The sequence below is a fragment of the Eubalaena glacialis genome, chromosome 3 (genome assembly GCF_028564815.1).
Source record: "Eubalaena glacialis isolate mEubGla1 chromosome 3, mEubGla1.1.hap2.+ XY, whole genome shotgun sequence".
Lineage (NCBI taxonomy): Eukaryota > Metazoa > Chordata > Mammalia > Artiodactyla > Balaenidae > Eubalaena > Eubalaena glacialis.
In genome coordinates, this window is record NC_083718.1 from 1,995,476 (window position 1) to 2,015,012 (window position 19,537).

The 19,537-nt window shown below is 63.6% G+C and overlaps 1 protein-coding gene across 1 annotated transcript in view; it reads left to right on the top strand.

Annotated features, from left to right (window-relative positions):
- The window catches only part of KIF21B (kinesin family member 21B), a 41,055-nt gene that overhangs the window by 16,371 nt on the left and 5,147 nt on the right, over positions 1-19,537 (top strand). The window contains exons 8-28 of the mRNA XM_061185248.1: positions 435-630; positions 1,729-1,918; positions 2,696-2,759; positions 2,838-3,038; positions 3,373-3,454; positions 3,779-3,878; positions 4,642-4,833; positions 6,525-6,724; positions 9,946-10,053; positions 10,504-10,572; positions 10,946-11,178; positions 11,332-11,479; positions 11,571-11,765; positions 11,852-11,953; positions 13,146-13,311; positions 13,491-13,542; positions 13,713-13,770; positions 14,488-14,693; positions 14,772-14,846; positions 16,427-16,540; positions 18,411-18,449. Coding sequence (XP_061041231.1) covers positions 435-630; positions 1,729-1,918; positions 2,696-2,759; positions 2,838-3,038; positions 3,373-3,454; positions 3,779-3,878; positions 4,642-4,833; positions 6,525-6,724; positions 9,946-10,053; positions 10,504-10,572; positions 10,946-11,178; positions 11,332-11,479; positions 11,571-11,765; positions 11,852-11,953; positions 13,146-13,311; positions 13,491-13,542; positions 13,713-13,770; positions 14,488-14,693; positions 14,772-14,846; positions 16,427-16,540; positions 18,411-18,449 — 2,790 coding nt within the window. The remainder of the gene's footprint in view (positions 1-434; positions 631-1,728; positions 1,919-2,695; positions 2,760-2,837; positions 3,039-3,372; positions 3,455-3,778; positions 3,879-4,641; positions 4,834-6,524; positions 6,725-9,945; positions 10,054-10,503; positions 10,573-10,945; positions 11,179-11,331; positions 11,480-11,570; positions 11,766-11,851; positions 11,954-13,145; positions 13,312-13,490; positions 13,543-13,712; positions 13,771-14,487; positions 14,694-14,771; positions 14,847-16,426; positions 16,541-18,410; positions 18,450-19,537) is intronic.

Sequence of the window (19,537 nt, forward strand, 5' to 3'; positions counted from 1 at the left end):
CAGGGGTGAAGGCGCAGGGGCACACTGGTGGGAGGGTCGGAGCCAGAAGGCCCAGTGGACAGGGGGCCCTCCCGCCCCTGTGGGCCGCAGGCCTCGAGGTGCCCGTCGGCCACTACGGTCGGACCCAGCTTTCTCGTCTGCAAAGCAGGGAGGGATAGTCCTAAGGAGGTGCTAGAGCCCAAAGGGGAAAATAGACGGGGACACTAAGGACACTCAGGTCCATGATTTCGGCGATGACACATCACGGCCTCCCTCGCTGTGGTCACCACTGTTGGAGTGGAAACCTGGGCTAGGTAGTCCGGATCCCCACGTCCCAGGTTCTGCCCAGGTCCTTAGGGCTTCCAGGCGGGAGCGGGATCCGCTCTGAAGTGATGCTCCTGGACCGGCCATGCCCTTGTCCCTCACTCCCCACCCCACCGCCCCATGTTCCCCAGCCAGACCATCATGATCGCCTGCGTGAGCCCCTCTGACCGGGACTTCATGGAGACGCTCAACACGCTCAAATACGCCAACCGAGCCCGCAACATCAAGAACAAGGTGGTGGTGAACCAGGACAAGACCAGCCAGCAGATCAGCGCACTGCGGGCCGAGATTGCGCGCCTGCAGATGGAGCTGATGGAGTACAAGGCGGTGAGCGGGCCCCCCCACCCCCCCACCCCCCCCACCCCCCACACCGGGCCTCCCCGTGCCCTGGGCATCGCCATGTGCCAGCCACGGCACCCAGTGCCGGGCTCACCTGGTGGGTGACCTGCGCATACGAAGTCGGAGCCCTCAGGGCTTAGAATATAAGAGAAGGAAGAGCACACCCCTGGTTGCATAGATCTCATGTGTAGGGCAGACGCTCTGCTGGGGTTTCCCGTCTGCTGAATATGCCGTGTTGGACCAGATAAGACTCTAAGCTGCGGCACAGGATGAGGAGAGTTGATGGGGACCACGTGAGTGGTCCAGCATGCCTGGGGGATGCTGCAGGGGAGAGGGTTGGCCCTCCTTGCTCAGGTGGTCAGGGAGGGCCTCATGGAGGAGGGGACCTTTTATAGGATCTTGAGGAATGAATGAGATACCAGCAAAAGGAAGTGGAGCAGGTGTCCTAGGATGCCAACAAGCCACGTGCAAAGGAACAGAGACAGGAAAAACGAGTGCCTTTGGGGGAGCGTCCCATTCTATGTGACTGAGGCAAAAGTCACCAGCCGTGGCCCCTGGCCCGAACCTAGCACACAAGTGGGTTTTGGTTTGACTCGCCCTTTGCTTTAAAAGAATGCAACGTAGTTGTCGTGCTTTCTGAAAATCAGGGAGTTTCCGTTTTTCTTTAAAAATTTGAAGATGTAACAATCTGGCACCGGGCTGGCTGGAGTGGCCCAAGTGGCTGCCCCTTTTAGACTGAGTGCGACTCTGTGCTCCAATGCCCACCCCTCCGTGTAGTCTCACACCCAGACTGCCTTCCTCCTTCGTGCCAACCACTGGGGCCCTTTGGGTTCCGACCCTCGGGTTCATGTCTGGGGAGACAGGAAGGTGAGCAGTGGAGAGGGAGGTGGAGTGAGAACGCAGTGGCCTGGAGTGGCTGGTCACAAAATGTGGACTTTTTGTTGTCACTGGGGCCACGGCAGGTTTCTGAGCGCTGGGAGGTTGGCAGGGCCGCCAGGCCGAGGGAGGGGCCGGGGCGGGGGTGGCGGGGAAGAGTATCATCCCCCCCTCCCCGCCCCTGACCCCTCCCCCCGCCCCTCCTCCCAGGGCAAGAGGGTGATCGGGGAGGATGGCGCCGAGGGCTACAGTGACCTGTTCCGGGAGAACGCGATGCTGCAGAAGGAGAACGGGGCGCTGCGCCTGCGGGTCAAGGCCATGCAGGAGGCCATCGACGCCATCAACAACCGCGTCACCCAGCTCATGAGCCAGGAGGCCAACCTGCTCCTGGCCAAGGCCGGTGAGTCAGGTGCGCCAGGCTGGCTCCGAGCGCGGGCGGGCTGGGCCCTCCACCCCACACCCAGCCCGGGACGTGGGGTGTGCAGGGCGGCGTTTTCTTTCTCTGAAAATGCGATCATATGTATTGTCCTGTGACTCCCTTTCCACTTAGCATTATGCCGTAGGGATCTTTCTGTATTTTTTTAAATTATTATTACTTTTGGCTGCGTTGGGTCTTCGTTGCTGCGCGCGGGCTTTCTCTAGTTGCGGCGAGCGGGGGCTACTCTTCGTTGCGGTGCTTCTCGCTGCGGTGGCTTCTCTTGTTGTGGAGCACGGGCTCTAGGCGCGCGGGCTCTAGAGCGCAGGCTCAGTAGTTGTGGCGCACGGGCTTAGTTGCTCCGTGGCATGTGGGATCTTCCCGGACCAGGGCTGGAACCCGTGTCCCCTGCATTGGCAGGCGGATTCTTAACCACTGCACCACAGGGAAGTCCCGGGATCTTTCCGTATTAAAAACATACAAGCCTACTTAATTCTCTTCAGCTGCACAGTGTTCCATATGTGATGGCGACGAATAATTTATCATAACAGCCTCTATTGATGGATATTTGCTTGTTTCCAGTCTCGCTGTTACCAGCTGCGCCTGTGTGTCTCTGCGCCCACAGACAAGTCCCTCTTTGATAGATTCCTCCTTGAAAAAGGCCCTGTTGGAGGCACTGATACAAGACCACCAGCTTGGAGCTAAGGTCCTCGCTGTACTTACTATCTTCTTAACTGTTCTTCCTCCCTGCCACCCCCTCAGGAGACGGCAACGAGGCCATCGGTGCTCTGATCCAGAATTACATCCGGGAGATTGAGGAGTTGCGGTGAGTGAGCCCCTGCACACCGGGGAGCCCGGGGCCGAGGCAGTGCTGCTCACCTGCCCCCCACCCTCCCTTCCGCAGGACCAAGCTCCTGGAGAGCGAGGCCATGAACGAGTCCCTGCGTCGCAGCCTCTCTCGGGCCTCGACCCGGGGTCCCTACTCCCTGGGCGCGTCCCCGGTCGTCCCGACCAGCTCCATGGAGGACGCCTCTGAGGTCATCCGCCGAGCCAAGCAGGACCTGGAGAGGCTCAAGAAGAAGGAGGTCAGGCAGCGGAGAAAGAGGTGAGGGGAGGCTCCCCCCAGGCGGCCCCCAGTACCCCGTGCCCAGCAGGGGCTGTGCGTACCCCGGGTGACCTGGGGACTCAGTGGGCGGGTCTGGTTTGTGGGCAGAAGCCTCCCACCTTCCTCTGACGCTGGGCTTTCCCCGAGGAGAGGGAGGGTGGAGTCCACCCAGGGTTCATTCTGAGTTGGGGGCCAGGGGAGAGCAGTGGATCCCTGCAGAACCGGAGCCCAGCCCCCTACAGGGCCCTAGAGACGAGGCGCTCTTGCCCCCGCCCCCCCCACACACTGAAGGCAGGTTAGTCCCCTAACTGGTCCACCCTTCACTCCTGGGCAGCCCAGAGAAGGAAGCCTTCAAAAAGAGGGCAAAACTCCAACAGGAGAACAGCGAGGAGACCGATGACAATGAGGCTGAGGAGGTGAGGGTCCCCCGCCCACCTGGGGCTACCCCCATGTCCCTGCCGGGGTGAGGGTCCCCATGACATCCTGGTGCCGGGGAGGGGCTGGGGTCAGCCTCCAGTTGATCCTTATGCCTCCTGGTAGTTGACTGGTCACCATGGTGCTGTCCATCCTTCAGCCCCTCCTCCCAGTTGGGTGATGGGGGCAGGAGGCTTCTACAGAGGGGCTCTGCCCAGGCTTTGGGAGGAGTGGATGGGACTCTCCCAGGAGGGAGGGTGAGCCGAGGTCCCCCCAGCACCGTGACCCACCCACTCCCCACCCTCCTGACGGTGCCTGGTGCCCAGGAGGACGAGGAGCCGGAGGAGAGCGGCTGTGAGGAGGAGGATGAGGACTCGGGCAGCGAGGAGAGCCTGGTGGACTCGGACTCCGACCCCGAGGAGAAGGGTGCGTGCTCCGGGGCGGGGGTGCTCCTGGGCGGGGTGCCCGGCGCGGGGGTGCTCCAGGGCGCGGATGCTCCTGGGCGGGGCTGCTCCTGGGCGGGGCTGCCTGCCACGAAGGCCCAGAGAAACTGCTCGGGGCAGTGGGTGTCCCGGCCGAGCTCAGGCGTGAACCCAGTGGTAGCAGAAACGACAGGGATGCGATGGCAGCAGCAAACTCTCCCTGGGCACCCACTGGTGCCGGGCACTGAGGTGAGCTCTGCCCACCACGTGCCTGGCCCCTGCATCCTCACAGCCACCCTGGACGGAGGTGTTAGGACTCCTCCCAAGCTCACGAGGGTTGGTGGCCTGCCCCAGTGTGGGAGATGCAGAGCTGGGCCTTGGACCTACGTCTGGCTGGTCTGAAGCCCACTCCTCTAAACGGGACGTGTGTCCCTCAGCTCTGCTCTGACCCCGAGTCCTGCTGGCTGCTCTGGGTCCTCTCCCTCCTCCAGCCCTGCTGGCTCCCAGGTCGTCCACAGCGAGTGGGCATCAGCCTCTGGGGCACAGCAGGGGTGGGTGGGACGCCTGGTCCCCCATAGCTCCCGGGCCCAGGCCTGCACTTCCCGGGCAGCTCTTTAAGGGTGTTGCCACCTGGCAGCACCTTCCCACCATGGGATGTGTCGCTTCCTCTCGCCACTGGTCACTGAGTGGTCCCGGCTGGCCAGGGGAAGGCCCGTCCCCTCCACCACGCCCCTGGCACCCGGTCCAGCCTGTCTCTGCCCCCACAGAGGTGAACTACCAGGCTGACCTGGCCGACCTGACGTGCGAGATCGAAATCAAGCAGAAGCTGATTGACGAGCTGGAGAACAGCCAGCGGCGGCTCCAGACGCTCAAGCACCAGTACGAGGAGAAGCTGATCCTGCTGCAGAACAAGATCCGGGACACGCAGCTGGAGCGGGACCGCGTGCTGCAGAACCTCAGTGAGGCCCTGCCCCGCGAAGCCCCGCCCCCGCGAAGCCCCGCCCCGTACCCGCCACACCCCCCCCCTCCCCGGGCCCCTCCCCGTCAGAACGGCACCACCGGGTTACCTGGGCCTCTGGGCGGGGCATTCTGACCTTGGACTGTGCACTTAGACCCACAGTCAGAAAGTTCTTGGGTCCAACTCTGGTCCCTTTGCTACGTTCTCAGTTTATCCTTTCTATTATTTTTACCATCGCCTTAAGTATTAGAATCCTGTCTCCAGGCCCATGAAGGTGAACTCCCTCAGCCTTTCTTCCTGAATTTGCTCCTTGGGTGTTTCCTTTGATCGCATTTACAAGTCTGCTTCTCACAATGTATCTTCCTTACATGGCTCTCAGCCCCTTCATCCCATTACTCACTCACTCATCCACTCATTCGTTCACTTTCTCAGCAAACATGCATTGAGTGCGTCTTGCAGAGCGGTCCTTGTTCTAGATGCTAGAGATTTTGGAGTGCACGTTCTAGTGGGGAGAGACAGACGTAAATAAGATAAGTGGCAGATCCTATAGCATGTCAGGGGGTGATAAGTGTCGTGGAAGAATGCAGCAGGGAAGGGGGCAAGGTGTGCTGGGGAGGGGGTGGGCGTGTTGAGAAGGATGGTCGTGGGAGACTTTGCTGAGAAGCTGGCATCTGAGCAAAGACTTGAAGGAGGTGAGATAGTGCTGGAGAGAATGAGTGAGGGGAAGAGCATTGCAGGCAGAGGGAACAGAAGATACCAAGGCCCCGAGGCAGGCGTGCACCGAGCGTGTTGGTGGCATGACGAGGGCCCCGACGGCTGGAGCACGGTGTGAGGGGACACTAGCAGTCAAGGAGATCAGAGGAGAAATGTCGGACCAGGTGTGTCAGTCATTTTAGGATTTTTGTCTTATTCTCTGAGGGACATGGGAAGTGTGGGGTTTTAAGGGGCGTGATGTAAATTTTGAAAGCATTCTGGCAAGATCGCTTTGGCTACTGTGCAGGGAAGCAAAAGTGGAAGCTTGAGACCAGTTAGGAAACTCTTATAAAGGTCCTGGTGAGAGATGGTTTGGACAGGAGGAAGTGAGAAGTGGTTGTATTCTGGATCCATTTTGAAGATGGAAATGAAAGCCTTTGTTGATTGGTTGGTGGGGGATTAAGAGAAGGGAGCCAAAGATGCCTCCAGGGAGGGAGCTTCTGGAAGGACGTGATGAGACACTGAGATGGGGAAGACTGCTGGGTGAGGGGGTGGAGGTTGAGGAGGTGGGCTTGCACCTGCTAGTTTGCCATGTCTGTTAGACGTTGGCAGTTCAGGTAGGAAAGGTCAAGGGTGGAGAACCAGGTCGCTCCTTCTCCCCGAGCCCACTCACTCTGTCTTCTCTTGCTAACTCTTCCCCTTCCCATTGGTCCCGGCCCTTTCCTCCAATCACGGGTCAGAACCGAGCCAGCGGGAGTGGTCCTCAGGCCCCTCATGGCAAGCTGACGAGCAGGGGCTCAGAGATCTCAGGATGAAGTCACCCCTTCGAGGTCCCTAGAATGCCCTTGGGCGTCTCCTAGTCCGAGCCCCTCCTTGTTCACACGAAGGAGCGGGCGGAGGAGGGTGTGACTCGCCCACGTCACGCCCCGACACTGGAGCCCAGGCTGCCCGGGCACTGGGGCCCAGGGACCTGCGCAGACCCTGCCCCGCTGCACGCAGGTACCATGGAGTGCTACACGGAGGAGAAGGCCAACAAGATCAAGGCGGACTATGAGAAGAGGCTGCGGGAGATGAACCGGGACCTGCAGAAGCTGCAGGCCGCGCAGAAGGAGCACGCGCGGCTGCTCAAGAACCAGTCTCGCTATGAGAGGGAGCTCAAGAAGCTGCAGGCCGAGGTGGCCGAGATGAAGAAGGCCAAGGTGGGGGCGGGGGCGGGGCGGGGCGGGGCGGGGCCAAGGTGGGGCGGGGGCGGGGCCAAGGTGGGGGCGGGGCCAAGGTGGGGGCGGGGCCAAGGTGGGAGCGGGGCGGGCCAAGGTGGGGGCGGGGCTGGGGTGACGCCAAATTGGGGGCGGGGCCGAGATGAAGGCGGCAAAAGGGGGCTGGGTGGGGCAGGGGTGTAGTTTCAGACCCACTTACCGTGTTAAAAATAATCATCGCTGTCAGCGTGGCTGCTTGTCTTGACACACGACATTGCCTGTTTCAGCCCCATCCTGGTCCTGGACCCGGTCCTCTTAGAGCGTTGTCCAGGGTGAAAGCACCTTTCCCCCTGGAGGGGCAGGAGAGGGTCCCCAGGGACCCCGCCCCACCACCGTGGCCTCCAGTCCACACGCAGTGCACGTGAGGCCTCCCACCTGTGCCACGTTTGACTGTACTCATGATAATAATAACTATGTAGTGACGATTGGATGTGGCTCTCTGCCAGTCCCCCAACACCACGACCGCATTCGGTCCTGAGATGGAGCTGGAGAAAGCAGCCCAGGTGTCACTGCCAGCTCCTTGGAGAGTGACTCCCGCCTCCTGGGGCAGCTCTGGGATTCAGACTCAGTTCTCTGCCGCCACCCTTTTCCAGTTGCCGTCGTCGTCCAGGGCGCTCGAGCCTGGCTCCTGGCTCTTCTGCCTCCCCGTCCGGCTGGGTCCTCATTCCCGCCTGGGCCCGCAGATCCGTGCTGCCTTTATGTCCTCCGTCCCCTTGGCTGCCTGTTCCGCGTTCCTGCCCTGGACCCAGCCCCCCATGTACCCCAGCTCCCTGCAGCCCTGCACCAGGCCCTGGGACAGGACCCCAGCGAGCTGCAGACAGCTGGCCTTGGGAACAGGTCCCACAGAGGGGAGCACCTGGTGCCATAGTAACTGCGTCCTCACTGCCCGACTGGGCTGGTGTTGACCAGTGTGCAGCGGAGAGAGGTGATGCTGTGATGATGCAGATTCTGACAGGTGGACCCTCAGCCATCAGGCTAGCCACCTCCCCTGGGCAGGCTCTGTCCCCAGCCACGCCTGGGCCACACATCCAGGGCCCGTCAGCCTGTCCAGGGTGGAGAAGGGCCAGTCTCGCTCTGCTCAGACTGTCCATCCTGCACTGGCCCCAGGGAGCCGGTTTGCCCCTGGACCTCCACCAGCAGATGCTGCCCCGGGCTGCAGGAGGAAGAGGGGGACGTGGGTCAGCGGGCGCCCTCTGGTGGTAGGAGGGAGGGACCAGGGTCTTGGTTGTCCCCATTCGGGGGCTGCACTGCACACTCTGCAGCTCCCGGAGCGTTCTGGGGGCTCTGCCTGCGTCCTAACTCTGTCTCCCTGGAGGCTCCGTGGCTAACACCGCTCAAGGCGGTCCTGGCTGGTGCCGGCCGGCCGTCATCTCAGCGGGAGGTGACCCTACTGTAGATCCCTATGAGGGAGGACCCTTCTATGGCTCTGAAGCCTGGAAAAATAATATAATAATGCCCAGGATGTGTGTGAAGGACAGAGGGTCCCTGCGTGTTCCCGGGTTTCAATCTCAGCTTGCTCAGCCCTTCAGCCGGGGGCCCCGCTCTGCCCGGCTAACTGTGCCCTTGTGAGCCTAGGAAAGAGGCTGAACAGAGCACCCTTGGGCTGTCCCAGGGTGCCCAGCAGGGGCCCAGGGTTTCTGTCAGAAGGACCGAGGGCAGCAGTCAAGGATTCTAACCAGATGCCGTGAGAGCCAGTGCCCAAGACCCTCCCACCGCAGTTCAGGGGCAGGCCCTGCGGTTTACAGAGGTGGCCTAAGGAGAGGAGACACTCAGAACAGTGCTGGCCTCAGGTGCTGTGCTGTCACATGCCTGGAATGTTCCCACCCGTTCTGAGACCACCACCCCTGTGATGACCTCCCTGGGACTCGGCCACACAGGCAGAGTTGGACAGATGGACCTTTGTCCAGAAAGACACGTTCCTCCCCAGGAAGGCTCTGGCCCCGGCTCCATATGAGGGCCGCCGTCTCAGTGTACATGCAGCTCCCTGTGGGCGGGGCTTGGGTCCGCTTCCAGCCCACGCTTGGCTTCTCTTGTCAGCCCCAGCCCTTTGGGGGAGCATTTGTTCTGGACCCCAAAGGCCCAGCAGCAGGGAACCCTCCTCCTCTCTGTAGCTTCCCCCCGACACAGCCTGCCTTCTGAGGGAGAAGACAGCGCAGTCCTTCCAGCCTCCCTCCCGGGCCATTTCCTCTCTTAACTGCCCTCAGGGCAGGCTGGTGACATTCCTGGGGTGTCTGAGGCCTCAGTGGCAGAGGAGGGACAGCCCGCAACTGATTCTCATGGCGCCGTCACATGGAAGGAGTCTGACCCCTGTGCACTTTGCACTCTGTGCTCTGGGGCCAGGGGGGTGGATGCTACAAGGACCCAGCGCACGGCTCCCCATCGTGCCGGCTCACCTCTGGCCTCCCGGGTGATGCTCTCTGAGCCTTTGGCCGGCCCTCCGAGAACTCGGCTCCAGGCTCTGTGCTTGGTCACGAGCTCTGCTCTGACCTGCCCTGGTGCCATCCCCACAGCCGTGGTAAGAGCTGGATTTTGAAGCAAAGCGACCTGGGCCGGAAGTCTGGCCACCCGTTACTGATTTTATGACTTTAAGTCATTTTGTCTCTCTGAGACTCCTTTCCTATTTGTAAAATAGGAGTGATAACGCCTGTCGCGTATTATTATCATGAGGACGGGGCTGGGTATATAGTGTGGGCTCAGTAAATGATGCTGGTTTTTATTGTCGTCACCGTGAGAACCTGGCCTCGGAACGCGCCCCGCCGGCAGCTCAGCTGCGGGTGGGAGAGAGAACGCTGCTCCATCCAGGCAGGACCACTTGCCTCTAGCAGCTTAGGCTGGTCCCAGAATGGCTGGGCACCGGCAGTGGCTCTGCGTGAGGACCACCGGGGGCTGTGAGCAGAGCACTGTGGGCCGTGGCTGGACCCTGCAGAGCGGTCTCACCTGCACGGCTGGGCTGGCAGTAAGGCCGCTCCTTTCGGTAGGTTGCCCAGGTGGTGGGACACCTTCACTCCTGTGGACAAGGTGGGGCCAGACCCCCTGAGGCACTGCCACCTGGTGGCTTCCGCCCCTGCCCGGCATCCTCCGGGCCAGCCCCTCCACGCAGGCCTCGGGCCTCCCCTCAACCCCACCATCAGGCCCGGCCTCGCCCCCGCCCCGCCCTGTCGCAGGTGGCCCTGATGAAGCGGATGCGGGAGGAGCAACAGCGGCGGCGGCTGGTGGAGACCAAGAGGAGCCGGGAGATCGCGCAGCTCAGGAAGGAGCAGCGGCGGCAGGAGGTGAGGGCAGCCTCGAGGGTCCCCGGGCCCCCCGCCTCCCCGCCTGCCCGGCCGCCCCTCCTGACCACGCGGGCCTAAGCGGTGACGGTGGCGCGGCGAGGAGCGGCGCGGCCCTACGCGGGAGGGCAGGACGGCTGCAGGAGCCCAGCCCGGTCCCCGTGGGCTTCCGAGCCAGGCCTCGAGCCCACCGCCGGGTAGGACCCTGCCCAGGTCACCAGCAGCTTCCAGCCCTGCAGGGAGGCCTGGCGGGCCCAGCCCTCTGCTCCAGGCTCCTCGCCCACGGTGGGGAGAAGAGGCCGAGAGACGTGTCCTCGTGGAGAAAGGGACCCAAACGCTGGGTCCCCTTTACCGGCGAGTTTCGGCTGCACAAGGCGCTCACCTCCAGGGCCAGCCCGGGTGGAACGGGCTTAGGGCCTGAGTGTAGACCCCACCCTCTCCTCTCACCCACAGTTTCAGATCCGGGCTCTGGAGTCCCAGAAGCGGCAGCAGGAAATGGTCCTGAAGAGGAAAACCCAGGAGGTGAGCCCGGCCCCTCCCCCGTGGCCCCTGCCCTGCCCCCCTGTCCTGAGAGCAGCCCCCCTGTGGCCCCGGCTCCCCCTGGCCACGTGCTGACTTGGGGTGGCCCCCGTGGGAGGGCCTTTCTCAGCTAGAGTGCTGAGGCTGGGGGTGGGCTGCAGCCTTTGGTCCAGATGCCGTAGTGGTTAACTCTTAAAAAGGACGGGGAGCCTCTTTTGTGTCCGTTTCACATTGGAGACCCTTTGGACCTTTCTCAGTCCCAAACCCAGGCCAGGACGGAGCGGCCCTGTATTCTCCCTGCCCCGCGCCCCAACCTGGGCCTTTCCGTGGGCTGGGGGCACCCTGTCCACTGGGTCCCGCTCCTCTGGGCCCCCAGGTTTCTGCACTGAGGCGTCTGGCCAAGCCCATGTCTGAGCGGGTGGCGGGCCGCGTGGGACCAAAGCCACCCATGCTGGACTCGGGCACCGAGGTGTCGGCCAGCACCACCTCGTCCGAGGCCGAATCGGGGGCGCGCTCCGTCTCCAGCATCGTGCGCCAGTTGGACCGCAAGATCAGCCACTTCTTGGGGAGCCACCCCACGCCCACCATGTCTGGCGCCCGCCCTGCCAGGTGAGGCGGCCTGGGGCACCTGGCCGGTGCGGGCGGGGCCTGGGAGGGGCAAGCGCCAGGGTCCCCTCGGCCGTCGGCTCTGGGTCGGAGTCTCCACGCAGCTGCAGAGGCTGAGGGTGGTCCTTCCCCTGCCTCTTTGTCTCTGCCCCCCAGAAAGAAGTTCCAGAAGAAGGGGGCCAGCCAGAGCTTCAGTAAGGCCGCCAGGCTCAAGTGGCAGTCGCTGGAGCGGAGGATCGTCGACATCGTCATGCAGAGGATGACCATTGTCAACCTGGAGGCTGACATGGAGCGGCTCATCAAGGTGGGCCCCCCCCCGCCCGGCTCTGTCCCCCAGCCCCCCCGTGGGCAGGGCCGGCCGGGCAGCAGCCTTGAGGCCTCCTCCCTCCCCCCAGAAAAGGGAGGAGCTATCCCTCCTGCAGGAGGCGTTGAGGAGGAAGCGGGAGCGGCTGCAGGCCGAGAGCCCGGAGGAGGAGAGGGGGCTGCAGGAGCTGGCAGAGGAGATCGAGGTGCTGGCGGCCAACATTGACTACATCAACGACAGCATCGGCGACTGCCAGGCCACCATTGTGCAGCTGGAGGAGACCAAGGTGCCCGCGGGGCGGGGGAGCGGGAGGGCGCCTGGGCCCGGGGGGAGGCAGCCCTGGTGACGCGGGCCCTCCGCCTCCCGGTCCAGGAGGAGCTGGACTCCACAGACACGTCGGTGGTCATCAGCTCCTGCTCCCTGGCCGAAGCCCGCCTCCTGCTGGACAACTTCCTCAAGGCGTCCATCGACAAGGTAGGCCGGGGCTCGCCTCCTGCAGGGCGCAGCAGGCAGGCACCCCTGTGACCAAGCATGGGGCCCGGCCGCCCGGCAGCAGCCTTCACAGGCGGGGGCAAGCGCTGAGGCTGTAAAGCGCAGGATGGCTTGCTGCACGCGCGGCTTTAACGAGATGACAGGGCCAGAGGCTTGGCGTGGCGCCTGGCACACAGCAGGGCCTCCGTCGGGGGTGACCCTAGCGTCTGGTGCGAGCCCATCCACAGCAGGGCCGGGCCTGAGCCCGCGGAGGTGGAGGGAGCAGCGTGTGTGTGTGTGTGTGTGTGTGTGTGTGTGTGTGTGTGTGTCTGTGCGCGCGCGCGCGCGCGCGCGCGCGCGCGCGCGCACTTCCAGTGGGGCAACAGGACCAGACAGACATGCTCCGCCCAGGGGTGGGGTCAGGGGCGTCGTGCAGGAGCAGAAGGTATCCCTTGGCCTGTGTCGGTCCCCTGTCCCCTCTGCCCGACTGAGCGCTGGCCGTGGGGACTTCCTTCCCCCAGGGTCTGTGCCTGCGGGGCAACTCGGGGAAGGGGCAGGGGCCTGGCCGCCTTGACCCCTCGCCCGCCCCAGGGAGCTCTCTCAGCTCTGCTTGGCGACTCGGGAGCGTGTTCCTCTGCCGGGGCCGCCGTGACCAGCCCCGCGGCCGGGGGACCTAAACAGCAGACGTTTACTGCTCCCCGTCCTGGAGGCTGGGGGTCAGAGATCGAGGTGTGGGCGGGTCCCTCTGAGCCTCTCTCCTGGGCCTGTAGGCTCGGCGTCTCCCTTCCTGAGGTCCTCCCTCTGTGTGTGTCTGTGTCCTGATTTCCTCCTCTTAATAAGGACACCGGTCATAGGAATGAGGGCCCCCTCTAGAGACTTCATTTTAACTTAATCATCTCCTGAAGACCCCATCTCCAAACACAGTCACGTTCTGAGCTCCTGGACGTTACAGCATCTACATCTGCGTTCTGGGGACACGATTCTGCCCATAACAGGGAGTGTGCCCCACAGCGTGGATGGGGGGAGGTTAAGGGGGCTGGGATGCATCGCAGGTCTGTGATGGGCACAGGCTGGGGCCTGGGAGCTAGTGGGGAGGCGTCTGGTTGGGAGCAGATTCTGGGAGGGCAGTGACGGCGGTCCCCACAGCCCCAGGCCGGGAGGGGTAACCCCAGGCCTCCTTGCTCCCCACCCTCAGGGGCTGCAGGTGGCCCAGAAGGAGGCCCAGATCCGGCTGCTGGAGGGACGGCTGAGGCAGACAGACATAGCGGGCCCCTCCCAGAACCACCTGCTGCTCGACGCCCTGCGCGAGAAGGCCGAGGCCCATCCCGAGCTGCAGGCCCTCATCCACAACGTGCAGCAGGGTACAGGGCGGGGGGCAGGCCTCGGGGCCCCCAGGGACCCCCAGGGCTCCCTGCCTCCCGCCGCAGAGACCCTCCCTCCCCCAGGCTCCCGGAAGCCGCGGTCGGATCCCAGAGGGTGAGGGGTGGGAGGGCGGGTGAGGGGTCGGGGCCTCACCCCTTGGCCCCCTCGTCCCCGGCAGAGAACGGCTACGCCAGCACAGATGAGGAGGTGTCTGAGGTCTCAGAGGGGAGGTGAGTTTCCAGGTTGGGAGCGAGCATGTGCCTGGGGCTGGGTTGGGGGGTTGCCGGAGGGTCGAGGGCTCAGCCTGGGCTTGGGGGCTCTTTGGTACCCATGAACCTAAGTCCCAGGGAACCGGGACATCAGCTGTCGCCATCCTGACCCTCCTCTGCTTTTTCCTTAGCTTCTCCCAGTCGTTCACCATGAAAGGCTCCACCAGCCATGACGACTTCAAGTTCAAGGTGAGCCCCACCAGAAGGCGGCTGGGGGGCTCCCCGCAGCCTGGTCCCCACCTTCCTGGGGCTCTACCCCTACCCTCAGCCCCAACCCAGTATTGCCTCCAGCTGGGGATGCGGCGGCCAAGAAGGGTCTAACCTGGAAAGGGTCAGGGTGCCCAGATGTGTGACCCGTTACAGCCCATTCCTTTTGAAATGGGTGGAGTGACATCATCACAGCCCGAGGCCTCGCTTTCAGAACTCACCCTCTTCCCCACCAAGACTCTGCCTCCTGCTCTGAGTCAAAGACTAACTAACCTTGGATGTCTAGTTACTGCATGCGGATTACTGACTCAGCAGGGAGGGAGTCTGTCTGACACTGAGGGAGCAATTACTAGACTAGATGGAACCACGAAACAGGACTCACTAAAGAGAGAAGGGAAGACCCTGCAGACTGGGAGCAGTGACCTGTGCACAGCCTCTGAGTAACTGATTAGCGGTGAGCAGCGGAGGTCAGCCTGGCATTCTGTTTGCAAAGTCTAAAGAAGGGCAGCAGAGTTATTTCCTGTTGGTTTGGCTTCTCCAGAAGCCTCGGGAGACATGTCTGGGTCGTGTCTGCCGGGGCCGTTCCATCACCTCCTCTGCCTCAGGCCGGAGGCACGTCTCCCCGCTGGAACTCCCCCAGCTCCCCGTTCCGTGCCGTCGTGTTTGGGCAGTGGGTCCACCCAGCCCTTCCTGTCTCAGGGTGAGCCCAAGCTGTCCGCCCAGATGAAGGCCGTGTCTGCCGAGTGCCTGGGCCCCCCGCTGGACGTGTCCACCAAGAACATCACTAAGTCCCTGGCCTCCCTCGTGGAGATCAAAGAGGACGGAGTGGGCTTTTCCATCCGAGACCCCTACTACCGGGACAAGGTCTCTCGGACCATCAGCCTGCCCACCAGAGGGAGCACTTTGTAAGGAGGGAGCCTGGGGGTAGGGGGATGGGTGGGACCGGGAGGTGGGCCTGGGCCTCACTGGACCCTGCATTCCAGCCCCCGGCAGTCTCGAGGAGCGGAGACGTCCCCTCTGACCCGGAGGAAGTCATACGACCGAGGGCAGCCCATCAGGTGAGGACATGTTCTAGACCCTGGGGGCGGGAATCGCTGGGAGGCCCACTGTAGACGGTCGTGTACGCTTTCATCCGGCCCCGCTCGGCTCCCCGCACGGCCCCTTCCTCACTTTGTCAGCTGCAGCTCAGGAAACAATCTCTCCATAAGCACCTGAGCTGGTGGCCAAGGCCGCTGCTAAAAACTGCCGGCTGCCGTGAGCTCAGCGTGGGCGGATTTGCAGTGGTGTGGACTGGTCACGGGACCAGTGGGCTTCAGCCCCGTTCACGGCCAGGGGTCCTTGGAAGGCCTCAGCCCCTTTCAAGGTCTTGTCCTGTGGGCGGAGTGTAGGTGAGTAAGGACAGTCCTGGGATGGGATGCAGGACCGAGGACAGTCCCCAGCCGGCCAGCCACTCATGGGGCCCCACGGGCTTCTTCGGGTCTCCCGATGCCTCTCAGGGCCACCTTAATTTTCAGAGATGTTTGTTGGCCTCCCCAGGTCACACAGCGAAGTAGTAGAAGGACAGGGGCTCAGGATGACCTCATGCACCTGCCTTGTCGGGAGGGGGACATGCTCCTGTCCCTCCCTCCGGTCCAGCCGCCCATGCCCGTGGCTGCAGATGGGCCTTTGGTGGGAGGAGTTGCAAGGACATCTGTGTACCCGGGGCCCCACAGACCGTCCCGCCCCCCGTGACAGAGAGAACACACTGAGTTGCAATTGGGGGGAATGTAGGCTGGACTCGTGATGACCCTCCAAAGGGAAGGAGGATGGGCTGAACCTGAGGACCACCTTCCAAAGAGCAGGGTCGTGGGTGCTGGAAGGGGTGGCGCCATGAGGCCTTGGACTCTTCCCTGGAGATCAGGTCACGCTGTTTGTGGCAGTTGTGTTGTCAAGTCACCGTGAACACGACTTAGCGAATCCTGAGCCGTTGTTCCCGGGAAATACAGGGCTGGGCTCCTGGGGGCCTCTGGTCCCAGCGTTTGCATCAGCCCGTCATGTGAGTTTCTGTTTAAAGACACCTAATCCAATATGTACCGTTGACTCATTAACATTGAACTCAGGGCCAACAGCCCTAGAGCTCACGCCTGAACGAAGCTCATCTAACACGTATTTTCTCTGTAAGTCACGTCCCAGCTTCCTTGAGCTCAGGTCACCAGGTGGCCCTGCAGCACCATCTTCAGGGCCATTTTAAACACTGAAATCACCAACCAAAAGCACAAAAATATGACAAGCATGACACTAAATAGACTGGAAAGGGCGCTGTGTACACTGTGAGGGAGGTAGGGCCGCCTCTTTTGACCTCAGCTGGGAAGATGTGCGCTTGGGTCCTCGTGCCTGCAAATGGCCAGGAAAGCCCTGGGGGTATTGTTTGGGGCTGACAGATAGGCTTTGATGAGCAGGTGAATTCATTCCCAAATGCGGAACCCACGGATCACGAGGACCAGCCCCCGGGGGCTAAGCAGGAGCTGGGCCGTAGGACCCCCCTGCCCTGCAGGCCTTACAACCAGACGGAAGGTGGTGCAGGTGACCCCGCGAGTGCATGCCCGTGGGCAGAGGTGCGGTTACTAACGGATGCTGCTCTGTCCTGCTCACCTGCCAGGTCCACAGACGTGGGGTTCACGCCCCCCTCGTCCCCTCCCACTCGGCCCCGGAACGACCGAAACGTCTTCTCTCGTCTCACCAGTAACCAGAGCCAAGGGTCAGCACTGGACAAGTAAGAGCCGGGCGCAGGGGGGCGGGGGCGCAGAGGGGACAGGGAGGCTGTGGGCGGGTCCTCGCCGCAGGCAGGCAGGCAGCGGGGAGACCCTAGGCATGCTGTGCTGGCCCCTCTCCCGGCACCTCCGCCCTTTCTGTGCTGACTGTGGACCCCTCCCGTCCCCTGAGCGTGTGGGGACCGCAGGAGAGGGCACGAAGGAAGCCACAGGGCCAAGCCCGGGCAGTCGGGCACCCCGAGGGCCTACCCAGAGCCGCCCCTGCCTCCTCTGCTGATTCTGATTCTTCTCTGGAGCCCCTTCCTTCAGCTTCAGTCACGCACCCCCCCCCCGCCCCCGCTAATGCTCAGGCCATGCCCCAGCACCCTTCTGAAGGGTCCCTGCAGAAGGAGACCCCGTTTCTGTCACATGGTGGGGTCAGCTCACCCCTACTGACCGCTCCCGCTGGACACTTACCTCACAGTGTGGTGGGCACCGCCCCCCAACGCCGCCCCAGGCTTGCACACACGGGATTCCGCTGGAAGTACATAAACCAGCTGTGAGGACTGCCTTCCCTGCTTTACAAAGAGGAGAGAGGCTCAGAGGCCCCGGGACACCTAGAAAGCAGTCGAGTTGGGCCCAAACCTGGGATCTCTGACTTGTGGGGCTCCGCATTGGCGAAGGAGGAGGCCCCGCCCTCCTGTGCTCCCCTCCGGGCCCCCCACACTGCTGGGCACCCCCGACACCCAACTTTCTGCAGCCCCCGGAGGGCTCCTCTCGGCTCTAATAGCTCCTCTGTCCTTTGGCGGAGCCCAGGCTACAAAGTGCTAGTCCTTGCCTACATCACCTCTCCTCACACAGGCAGAACGTTGCTCCTGCCCCAAACCTGCCGTGGCCCCCCTTGCGGGAGGACAGCAGCGAGCCCGGCCCACGCCAGCCAGGGGACCCCCACGCCAGCCAGGGTGCCCCCCATGCCAGCCAGGGGCCCTTCACACCAGCCAGGGGCCCTTCACACCAGCCAGGGGCCCTTCACACCAGCCAGGGTGCCCCCCATGCCAGCCAGGGGACCCCCATGCCAGCCAGGGGACCCCCGTGCCAGCCAGGGGCCCTTCACACCAGCCAGGTTGCCCCCCATGCCAGCCAGGGGACCCCCATGCCATTCAGGCGACCCCCATGCCAGCCAGGGGACCCCCATGCCAGCCAGGGGACCCCCATGCCAGCCAGGGTGCCCCCCATGCCAGCCAGGGGCCCTTCACACCAGCCAGGGGCCCTTCACCCCAGCCAGGGTGCCCCCCATGCCAGCCAAGGGACCCGCATGCCAGCCAGGGGCCCTTCACACCAGCCAGGGTGCCCCCCACACCTTGACAGTCACAGGTCCCTCTCAGCAGCTCTGGGTGGGACCCTGGCATCCCAGCCCCGGGGGCTTCCAGACCCCGGTCCTGCCCGGTGGCCCGGGTGTTGGGCCCATGTGTGTGCAGAGCCAGCTCCCGGGCACCGTCCAGCGGCTCCTGGGGCCAGTGCTTGGGGTTCAGCAGGCCCTCGAAGCACTGCTGGGAGAGGCCTGCCCCTGGGAGGAGTGGGAGCAGGCACAGCGTCGCTCAGGGGGCAGGGGGCCCCCAGCTGGTGCAATGAGGCAGCCGGGATCCTGGGACCAGCAAGGCCCGTCTCCCCTCCGCCCTCCCTGCCCCCATCCCCGCCCTGTTGGCGGAGGGGCATCCCCAGCTCCCCGGCCTGCCCCACCTCCTCTCCGCTGCCCTCAGGCCCTCCCTCCTCTCCTCTCTCCGCTCCCCCTGCAGAGAATAACCACCCTCTGACCTCCCCACGCTGCTGCCGCCTCTGCTCCCTCGTGTGTGTCCCTCTCTCCCCCTAATCCAGCTAATTTTCTGCCCCCAGGTCTGATGACAGCGACTCCTCTTTGTCGGAGGTCCTGAGGTACACAGAATGGCTCGCTGCTCCCTCTCTGTCCCCCTTCCCCCGCACCCTGGCCTCAGCATGCGGCCCCTCCTCTCCGTGGCTCCCCCAGACCCCCTCCTGCCGTTCTCATCCCTGGTTCCTCTCTCGTGGGTGCTTCGTGGCCTCTGACTGCGCCAGGCTGGAGCTGGGGGCTCGGGGAGGGCATATGGCTGCTGATGGCTTGTCACTGGGTGGGAGGGGCGGGCAGGGAGCCTGGGGGGCCGGACCCCTGGAGAGAGGCTGCTGGAGGGTCGTGCTGCTCAGTATCGGGGGCTCCCTCACCGACCTTGGCTCTGAACGAGAAGTGGCCCTGCCCATGTCTCCTGGCCCGAAGACCAGGAGTACCAGGAGACCTCTCTCCCCTCAGCCAGCCCCGTGCACACACACGCACACACGCACACCCCTCCCGCTGCCCGTAACGCGGAGCAAGTCCCAGGGCCTGGTGGGCCTGAGCCCCGGCTGGGAAAGGGCCACCCTGGGCTGAGGGCTCCCCCTGCTCTTCCAGGGCGACCGCCACTCACCGTCCCTGCCCCCGGGGGTGACGCCTCTGTAACCGTCCCCTGGCTGCAAGGCTGCCAGCCACCCCCCCACCCCCTGGCCCCTCCCATGGGCGGAGGGTTATCCTTTTAACTCGGGGTCTTCCCACTGCTGTCTTGGGCTCCTTCCCCGGCTCCTTCCCCTGGGCCCAAGCCAGCGTCAGAAGCGGGGAGCTGGGGGGTGGGGCTGTTCATGTGCCTGCGACACCGGGGACAGCTGGGCCTGTCCGACCGCCATCCTTGGGGGTGCCGGTGGAGTCCGGGGGCTCTTGAGCAGCTGCGGGCAGGGCAGGACATTGGTCACATCAGGCGCTCTCGGCCACAGGGGCGGCGCTGTCTTTGGAAAGAATAGGCCACGTTTCAGACGTGCACGTGACTTGGCCAGGGGCTCGTTCCCAAAGACCCTCAGTGGGAAAAAAATCCTCATCCTCAGGCCCTGCAGGAGGCTGGTGTGTAGCGAAGTCCTCAGGCCCTGCAGGAGGCTGGTGTGTAGCGAAGTCCTCAGGCCCACTCAGGACAGGCCTCCTTCGT